The 10159-nt window shown below is 42.7% G+C and overlaps 1 protein-coding gene across 6 annotated transcripts; it reads right to left on the minus strand.

Moving 5' to 3' along the window:
• Positions 1-1693: 1693 nt before the first annotated feature.
• Positions 1694-6998, minus strand: SRSF5 (serine and arginine rich splicing factor 5). Of its 6 annotated transcripts, none has more exons than XM_082451868.1 (8): positions 6845-6998; positions 5812-5953; positions 5411-5481; positions 5174-5272; positions 4818-4887; positions 3526-3599; positions 2964-3074; positions 1694-2517 (listed from the first exon to the last, which is right to left on the minus strand). In XM_082451868.1, exons 2-8 carry the CDS (start codon positions 5935-5937, stop codon positions 2247-2249), a joined length of 822 nt encoding a protein of 273 aa, XP_082307994.1. In that variant the 5' UTR covers positions 5938-5953; positions 6845-6998; the 3' UTR covers positions 1694-2246. The 6 variants fall into 6 exon arrangements, with proteins under 6 accessions (XP_082307994.1, XP_082307990.1, XP_082307993.1 ...); XM_082451864.1 differs by having other exon boundaries at positions 1694-2520; XM_082451867.1 differs by having other exon boundaries at positions 1694-2520; positions 6849-6983.
• Between the last annotated feature and the right edge of the window lie 3161 nt (positions 6999-10159).

Here is a 10159-nt window from a genome sequence, read left to right on the forward strand (position 1 = left end):
GCTGAAAATTCGAGTATAATTTAGTCAGCCCTCTGTATCTAAAATTCGTCAACTGATTCAACCAACCATGGATCGTGTAATACGGCAACGTGTACTTATTGAAAAAAGTCTGTATATAAGTGGACCCATGAAGATCAAACCTGTGTTGTTCAAGGGTCAACTGCATATAAAAAACGAGTTACAAGGACTTCCCTGGCGGTCCAGCACTTAAGACTCCGTGATTCCACTGCAGGGGGCACGGGTTCAATCCCTGGTCTGGGAACTAAGATCCCACACTCCCCGCAGCACAGCCTAAAACAAAACAAGTTACATTACGCCCTGCAAAACCTGGTCCTAAAACTTTGCTTAGGATTATATACCCACACTCATTACTTCTCATGTCCTGTATCTGGGAATTCAGGCCAACTTATCAGTTCAAAATAACTTAGTCATCTCTGCCATTTGTTCAAAGCAAGGGCTTTACCTTGTTTATTAAAGTGGTAAGCCACTGATGCTACCTATTTGATAGGTGAAAAGTCACTGGTAAAACGTCAAACATACACCACGCCACCCTGTTACCATATCTAAAAAGCCCAAGGGGGAAAATAATTGTGCCTCTCCATTTCAGATACATTGTAAAGAAAATTAGTAAGCAGAGTACCCCACATCTAAGCGAATAAACAAGTATACCACACAAACTCTCTCTAGAAGAGTCTGCGTTAAAAAGGTCAGCTTCACAATTTTATGGCCTGAGTCCTGCAGTCTCGAACACAGGGAAGCCTTCCTTCATGCCAAGAACTTTTAACCCTAGCCTCCACACATGGAGATTCCCACTACCCAATCCCCACACTTCGGGGAAGCCCAATCTTTCCAGGGTTTCTAATTCTGCGTTCCTCAAAATCCCTGAAAGGTTAGGTCAGATGAGTCTGGAGTGGTTTGGGGGTTCTGGAACTAGACTTCCTGGATTCTAATACCAGGAATTACATATATACTACATATAATAGTTAAGGATTCAGTGACTACACAGACAAGGCACTTAATAGTGGCTACTATGTGTTATTCACTGCTATGCTTACAAGTATTTATCTAGACTAGCACTCAAATGAGTCTACGAAATTCCTAAAAGAAACAATAAAACTAATTTCCTATAGGTATAGGGCTCTAACACTTAATAGAGATGGATGTAGAACCTTAGGCAGTTTTCACTACCCAACTGTTTTCCCTTTAACAGACTGTTACATCCATGTCTCAGGACTCAAGAAAAAGCATGTGAAAGCCCCTTCAAGCATTCATGTGCAGTGATTTTAAAAAAGTTTTACGTGATGATCTCCGACCATCAAAATTATATTACAACCTTTAAGTGAGGCATGAAACATTAAATTTTACAATCTTGCTTCCCAAATTGTCCTTCTCTTGGCTATGGAAGGCCTAAATAACGTGATGCCAAATAAAATTGGGTGGTTAAAGGACAGGAGGATCACACACAAGGGAAACTGTCATAACAACTGTTAGTCATCACTGTTTTGAACAGTTCACACTTCTTTGCCCATCTTCTGACTAGCCAAGAAATGTCAACGGTACTCATTAAAAAAAAAACAAAAAGGCTCACCATACCTCACTACTACAGCCTTCTCTACCAGGGATTTTAAATGTGTCAAATGTGCATGGGGAAGGAGGATGTAGCCGTAATTCCTTCAAACAAAACAGACAAAAGCAGTTTTATAATCTTTTATTATCAATAACAAACAGCTGCTTTAACGTCTTTGCCAGGCAGCTGTTAAAGGGTGGGTGGACGGACACCCTTGACCCTAACAAGGAAAACTCAAATTAAGCCTTTACGTACAAGCAAATTTAGAGCTCTTTTAAGTGTCCAAAGCTATTAATTAGTTTAAGTGAGGCATTAAACTAATTCTGTATTAACATATTTGAATAACCAGGAACTAAAACGTTCAAATTTTTTCTAGTACAAAAAAATTAAATTTGCTTTAGTTATAAAAGAGCTCTGTCAATATACACAAACTATATACTTCAGACATTCACAAAAATGTGAGCAGAAGGCTTATCAAAAACATTTAATACAATTAGTTTTCAACAACCCCTGGTGGTCCACATCTACAAAGATACCCAGCCCAACCCAGCCCAACCCCCCTCCAAATCCCACCCCCACAGAAAAGCACATACTTACCAGAATTTTTAGCAAGTATGGTTTGGGAATTTTTTTTTTTTTTTTTAGAAAAAGAAGGCCCCCAGGGCAAGTTATTTACAGTTTAATTGCCACTGTCAACTGATCTGGACCTTGACCGGGACCTGGACCTGGACCTCTGGCGATCCACAGATGCTGGAGACTTAGATCTACTTGAAGAACCACGTTTCTGGCTCTTCTCAGGCACAGGAGACCTACTAACAGAACGGGACTTGCTCCGGCTCCGGCTCCGGCTCCGGCTCCTGGACCGGCTGTAAGACTTGCGACTCCGGGAACGAGATCGGCTACGAGACCTCGAGGAACTCCTGCTCCGGGAACGAGACCTGCTTCGTGACCTACTAGGAAAGAAAAAAAAACAGAAAACAAAAAACAAAAAACACTAAGTAGCAGGCCCTACAAATCCATTAAATAAAACTTTGACCTAAAAATTTAAACAGGACGTCCCTAGTGGTGCAGTGATTAAGAATCCGCCTGCCAATGCAGGGGAAACGGGTTTGATACCTGGTTCAGGAAGAATCCACACGCCGCGGAGCAACTAAGCTCGTGCGCCACAACTACTGAGCCTGTGCTCTAGAGCCCACGAGCCACAACTACTGACGCCCGAGCACCTAGAGCCCGTGCTCCGCAATAAGAGGAGCCACCGCAATGAGAAGCCCGCACACAGCAACGAAGAGTAGCCCCCACTCGCCGCAACTATGAAAGCCCAAGCGCTGCAATGAAGACCCAACACAGCCAAAATTAAAAAAATAAATTTATATTAAAAAACAATTTAAAGAGATACCTGTGCCTTTTGCTGCCTTCAATTAATTTGATTTTTCTCCCATTTATTTCTTTTCCAGAAAGTTTTTCAATAGCATTCTTTAAGTCACCATAAGAGGCAAACTCAACTACCCTACAAAGAAAAAAATGCCATTTGTAAAGTTACATACTTCTTGTAGTCTCACAAACTATGTTATCAGTCTAGTTTAAGTACCTTTTTAATGTTCACTTTGCTATTGCTATATTGAGTCATCTCTTCACAGATAAAACAGCATGAGAGCAAGACTTTGCAACCTCCAAACCGTTGACATTTTAAGCTAGATGATTCTTTGGGGGTGAGAAGCTTTCCTGTGCACTATAGGATGATTACTAACATCCCAGACCTCTTCTCGCAAGGTGCCAGCAGCACCCTCAATCATGACAACCAAAACGTCTCCAGAACTGCCACATGTACCCTGAGGGGCAAACTCAACCCTGATTGAGAACTGCTACATTCCAGCATGTCCAAATTTTGAGAGCTCAAACATTCAGAGTAAAACTTTCAGAATACTTTAAAAGGCTCTCATACTCCAGTACATACTCACCCTTCATTTAATTTAGGTCGATGTGCATCCGCAAAGGTTACTTCCCCAGCTTGTCTCATGAAATCTTTGAGATCCTTAACACAAGACGATTGTGTTAAGCAGAGAAAAGGAAACATGACACACAAACAACCACATTGTATAAAAACAAGACTACTGAAAGAGAAGATGTTAGATAAAGTACAAACATGGTATTCACCACACTTGTATTCTATCAGAATTTAAAAATAATATATGTCAGGGCACGAAATAAGCAAATAGCATATTGCTTTTAAGCAAAATGCCAGGAAATTCAGATTTTAACATTAAAGTAGTATTAGTCTATACTGAGCTCAATACAAAAGGAAAAAAACAAAACAAAAAACAAAAACAAAACAAAAAGAAACAATACATATTTTTAAAGTAAAGACTAAAGTAGAAATTTTATATTTAAAAACAGAACATTTACAAGACACCAATTATCTTGTGCCCCATATGTCATTAAAAAAGTTTACTTTACCTTTATTATTATTTCCCTAGGCTAGTCAAGCAGCAAACCATTAATCGGTCGGAGAAACCTTCATGACATATGCCCGACTGGCTCTTCGCCACCCACTTGAAGGACACTACCCAATCGATGGAAGCCTTTAATCGCACAGCCCTCCCTATTAGCGGACTACTGGCGGATGCAGACATGTTCTACTCTTGTGTAGTTACCAAGGACCACTTTACTGCGATCAGGATTCCAACGACCACCTAATTTCGTATCTTTCAACTCTTTTCGACCAGGACCTCTTATTCGGAAGCGTTACAGGAAGACAGCTCTCAACTTAGGGATCAGATCACGTTATCAACGCTCTGGGATCGCTGCAACCTGGCACTTCAAGGAAGTGCACCGATTACGTCTAGACCGGCAAACACAGATCTAGAGGTGGCCAATTGATCACTGTAGGAGCTGACTGGCAAAGTCAACCAGGCCCAACCAAGAGTGACCAAGACAACGATTAGGATAACCCACAGGCACTCCTCGTCATAAGGCCAACGACACAGATAGGCTGGCAAATAAAGGGTTTAATATTTGGTTAAAATTGATTTTAAAAAACAAGAAAATATATCCTCAAAACATTTACATTTGATCACTAATATTAAAGTTTGAAATATCCCCCAATTACATTTAATTAAAATTTTAAAATTACGATTAAGTCCATTAATTTAAAAATAAAACTACTTTTAATAAAACATTAATAAAAACATTAGCTACCCACTAATATTTAAAAAGCCACATTGAAATATCTCAAAACTGTATTTCAACAAACCTGCCAGCTGACTCTTGAAGATAAATTCTCAACTATAAGCCGATTTTCTGTTCTTACAGGTGGAGCATTTCTGAGGAAGAAAATGAGCGCTCACAATGGAAGAAATGAAGCAATGTGCACTTATGGTGTTCAGTTGTGGGCAAGTTCAAGCAATCAGATATGACAAGTCATTCAAATGACTTCCGCCAACAGTTTCTGCATTACTTTATGACTCACACACTTACAGGAACAGTGGACATAACAGAACTGATTATACATAAACAGCAAAATCACTTATCGCTAATGGTTTTTAAACATTAAAGACTCCTCCTGCAGTAACGCTTGTTCAGAGCAGCCATCCACGATCCATCACATACCGTCTATCATTTCGAGGTCTGCGACTACTAAAACGGTCTGAGTAGCGTCCTCTACCTCTTCCGCCTCGAGATCGAGCCCGAGCATGTTCAATTGTAACCCTACAGAAAGGGAAGAAACATCTTCATTACCCACTTAAGCTATGTAAGAGACCTATTTAGAAATAAATACCCAGCTGACCTCGTCTGCTCTATTTCTGTGGTGCTAACTAGTGATAAAACTAAAAACGAGGTCCTCACCTTTCACTGCAGAGTTCTTTTCCATCAAGTTCATATACGGCATCATCTGCATCCCTGGGATCCTCAAATTCCTAAAATACAAACGTGAAAAAAACCCAAATGCTTCACACGGCTTTAAAAGTGTATTCTACAACCCATTAAAGCCAGTAAATACCTGTGAAAGCCCAGGAAGAGTATCTTAATGACACCAGCATACAGCTCAGCCCCATCAAAAAGCGACCAGCAGTGACTTCTCTCAGCCAGTAGTGAGACTCTTTTATCCCTTCAGATAATTCACTGCCTTAAGGATGCAAAGCATTTCCTAAAGATACTCTACCTGGACTCAATAAAATCAAAGGCACTGCTTACCACAATCTTTACCCTCTTAACAACAGATAAGTCAACCAGTTCTAAATACTCACCACAAAACCAAAGCCTCTTTTCAGATCAATATCTCGTATTCGTCCATACCCCTTGAAGAATCTTTCCACGTCTTTCTCCCGGGCCGCTGGATTTAGCCTCCCGATGAATACGCGACAGCCACTCATGTCCGGCTAGTACCTCCTGTCAGGAAATAATTCCATTGAGATAATACCGGTGAAATGTCAGAAAAATGCCTGGTCAAGGGATCAAAAACATAAACGGCATAAAATAAAATGTTTACCCGGTGATGTTATAAACAAGACTGCCAAGAGTGCCTCTTAACTAGGCCAGGTCCCTTGCAGACAAAATTAAAACTCGGCTCCCAACACGATCCTTCCCTGGGCCCAGACCGCAGCAACCGCAACGCCCACTGCCGCCTCTGGAACTGCGCAGCCGCACTCTCTCCCCGGCTCTTCTGGCCCCCTCCCGTCTGCCGCAGTCAGGAAAGGCCGAGAAGTGCGGGCGGAGCCGACCCCCCCTCCGCAAGGCCAGCCCAATGGCGACGGGCCGCGCGCGCGTCGCCGCCTCCCAGGAGAGTCACAGCGGGTGGAAGCCGGAATCTCGCGACGCCACCGCCTCGCCTGCGCAGACGGCGGCGGGCGGCCGCGGAGCAGGCACAAAATGGCGGCCTCGGAGCCGGCGGTGGGGACAACCGCGCGTGCCAAACTCCCTGTCCCCTCCCCCTCTCCCGACCCCACCGCTCCGGGTCACCGTACCCGCCCTGGGACAGCCCCGACCACACCCCAAGCAAAGGTCTCGGCCCACTACTCGCCGGGTTCGGAGAGTGAAGTAAGGAGGCAGGGAGGGGCACACAACCCCTCTGTAAAAACGACCGTGACCAGGACCGCCCCTCCCCCGTCAGGTCCCCTCAAACAATACCCAAAGGGAGACGTGCCCCAGCGCCCACCTCGAATAAACTGCGCTCATTGGACGCCGTCCTCCGCACAGAGAGCAGCCCTGACCACTCGCGATCTGAGCGGCCATGAAGAAGCCTCGATCCGAGAAGCCTTTCCCTCAAAGTGAGCCACTCACCTACCGGACAGGATCTTTGGCAGCTGAGACGCAGAGAGGTCCGTAGTCTGCGACGGAGCCGGCAGCCTCCCCGCAGACCAGGACTCAACTCGGTTACGTCTCTCCACAACTGACGCACTTAGCTGCTCTGGCGTCCCACAAAATGGAGGGCGCGTCCCTGCGTCACTTCCGGGACCGCCCCTGGCACCGCCCCATTGGCTCGGGGAAAGAGGTGTCGGGGGGCCGGGCCTCTTTATGGTGACGGCCTAAGTGACCCGCACTCGCGGTGGGCGGGGCCGAGGGGAGGGACCTGGCATGGGCGTGGCCGTCAGGTTCTCGGCGCCGGAGGGGCCGCGGTGGAAGACTGGCTGGTCCCCCTTAGGCCGTGAAGTTCAGTTCATAATTATCTCCCCCATAAAAATACCCTCAGGCAAATGACACCTTTTGTTTGTTTGTTTGTTTGTTTTCGCCGTGCTGCGGCATGCAGGATCTTAGTTCCCCGACCAGGGATCATACCTGTGCCCCCTGCAGTGGAAACCCTGATTCTTAACCACTGGACCACCAGGGAAGTCCCCACACCTCTTTTTTATCTGAAGTTTTTTTTTAATACCCTGAAGCATACTGGGTGAAAGAAACTCAGGCTTTGCAAAAATATCTGGCCATCTCTGACCCCTTGCTGCTTGCAATTTACGGTTGCACTTTGGAGGGCGCTCCCTGATGCTCAAGTGAATATTTTAACCATATCACGGACTTACGGGTTAGTTATAGTAAGAAGTCTAAGGAGCTGCAGTATTGTTTAAATGGAAGGTTTGGGGGTCATGAGATACTGAAATTGGGACTGTGGCTAGAAGGCCATCTGAAATTGAGGCCAGAATGCAGACTTCTGCTTTTCCACACTCTAGGATTGTGCTGGCTAAGAAGGTGTTTCAAGCTACTTTTAAATCCAAACGGTATTTGGTTAACTCCTGTGCCTGTTTCTGTAATGTAACACATAAAAGTCTACCATTCTTCAGAAACAGAAAGTGTGTTTTCAAAGTGTGAAACGGTAGCCCTTCACATTCTTAACTCTGCATTTTCCCAGTAAGGTTGGCAGGCTTAGAAATTTAAGCAGTAAAGAGAATGATGGTGAAAAAGTTACTTTTCTTTAATTTAACCCCATTTTTGAGAGATGCCCAGAATCTAGGGTTGCTGCTTGCAACTAGAGTTACACAGAAATAAAGTAGTTCAAGAAAGAGCAGAGCTACCAGCCCTTACTCTGACCTCCAGGGCCCTTGGGAACTCTGGATTAGAACTTGGATAGTTTGTATGGCATGAACTCATCCATTCATACATTTGTACATTTATTTTTAAAAGCGCCTCTGCGAGTACAGAGCAAAATTGTGAAGTTAGTTATGGTGTGGCAAATTAAGGATGGATTTAAAAGAAAATATGTATTTGTTAAATTAAAACACTTACTTTTAGCTGCTAGCCTGATAAACATAGGCATTTTATCATGCACAAATTGTTCCAAACCTGTACTTATTTAATTGCATTTGTTTGCTTTCTGCATAATTAAAAAAAAAATCAGCCTCCCAATTATTTTCTACATTCTGTGTTGAATATGGAAGCAACATCTTGTGATTTCACTCACTAAACATTATTTTTGCTGCAATAAGAGAAAGTAATCTGGAAAATATTTTCTGGGGTGAAAAAGAAGAATGATGGTGCTGTACACCATAAAAAAAGTAGCTGCTCTCAGCCCGAGGTGTTGTGATTTTCTTCAGGATTAATTTTTTAATAAAGTCTCTTGATTTATTTACTGTTAAAAAGTTTGTGACTTCCACAAATTGTTCATTAGTAGTTCCTAGTGACTTAATCTACTCTATTCTAAACAACTTGTCTTCTGCAGTGTTTGTTTTTTCCGTGAAAACTGCCTGTCTCCCTACCAGATTTTCTTACCAACTTCTCCAATAAACACAAAGTCATCTTCCATGAGCAGAATTACTCTCCCTTCTATGTGATTCTACGATATTCTGTGTACACCCCTATAATTCCTTCACCACTGACTTATAATAAAGATATGTGTTATTCATGTTTCTGTCTCCAGGAATGCCTAGCACAGAAAAGACTCAGTATTTGTAGACCTGGGTTTGCATTAGCATTTCTTTCAGGTGTTCCTGTTCCTATATTAATGTTTCAACAAAATGACTTGGCATCTTTTTCCTAAGACATCCAAGTGAGTAGCAAATCTTTAGTAAAGGAAAAAAGATGCAAAGAAATTACAGATTAAAATAAACAGAGTTTATCAAAGCCATCTCTTTGGGAGACTTTCAGCATAACTGTGGGAAGTTTCCTTCATCACATCCCTGATTTTTATCTAACTCAGGAGTCAGCAAAGTATGGCCTTTGGGCCTAATCCAGCCTCTCAACTGTTTTTGTATGGCCTGAGGATGATTTTACATTTTTAATAATGGGGGGAGGGGAATCCAAAGAAGAATAATATTTCATGACACATGAAAATTATATAAAATTCAAAGGTCAGTATCCATCAATAAAGTTTTTTTGGAACACAGCCACTCCTGTTCATTTGCTTAGTGTCTATATCTGTTGTCCTGCCCCAAAAGCAGAGCTGAATACTTTCGACAGAGACCATATAGACCAAAAAACCTAGAATAATTACTACCTGTCCTTTTTCGGAAAACGTTTGCATACCCCTGAGCTAAGTGATTCCTAAACTTCAAACTGCTCTGTAAATGCTTCACCCAACTCCCTTTGTCAGAAAGTAAACTCATAAACAAGGAGACAGGATTTGATCTTTATTTTTAAATAGTTTCTTTTGTTCCAATTATAAAAAGAAATACTCATTGTCACAAAAATGTTCAGCAGGAAGAATAATCGAAAGAAGGGAATGCTCACAATCTCCTCTCATCAAATCAACCTCTGCTTATATTTTGCTGTATTTCCTTCTTATGTGTGTTTTTTTTTCTGACTTTAATTTTTTTTCCAATTCAAAAGTAATACCTCATCATTTTTTAAAACATAGATATGAGACTTTAAAAGGTCATTCTTGGGGGCTTCCCTGGGGCTTCCCTGGTGGCACAGTGGTTGACAATCTGCCTGCCAATGCAGAGGACACGGGTTCGAGTCCTGGTCTGGGAAGATCGCACGTGCCACGGAGCAACTAAGCCCGTGAGCCACAACTACTGAGCTTGTGCATCTGGAGCCTGTGCTCCACTCGCCGCAACTGGAGAAAGCCCTCGCACAGAAGCGAAGACCCAACACAACCAAAAATTAATTAATTAATTAATTAATTTAAAAAAAAAAAAAAGGTCATTCTTATTTCCAACCCTAAGGGAT

Source organism: Balaenoptera physalus (assembly GCF_965194825.1).
Source record: "Balaenoptera physalus genome assembly, chromosome: 2".
Taxonomy (NCBI): Eukaryota; Metazoa; Chordata; class Mammalia; order Artiodactyla; family Balaenopteridae; genus Balaenoptera; species Balaenoptera physalus.

Excerpts from the sequence above, each read along its gene's own strand:
- SRSF5 (XM_082451864.1), bottom strand. The coding sequence starts at position 5,937 with ATGAGTGGCTGTCGCGTATTCATCGGGAGGCTAAATCCAGCGGCCCGG. Across the intron at positions 5,482-5,811 it reads AAAGAGGCTTTGGTTTTGTG|GAATTTGAGGATCCCAGGGA; the intron begins GTGAGTATTTAG and ends TTTGTATTTTAG. Across the intron at positions 5,273-5,410 it reads AAAGAACTCTGCAGTGAAAG|GGTTACAATTGAACATGCTC; the intron begins GTGAGGACCTCG and ends CCCTTTCTGTAG.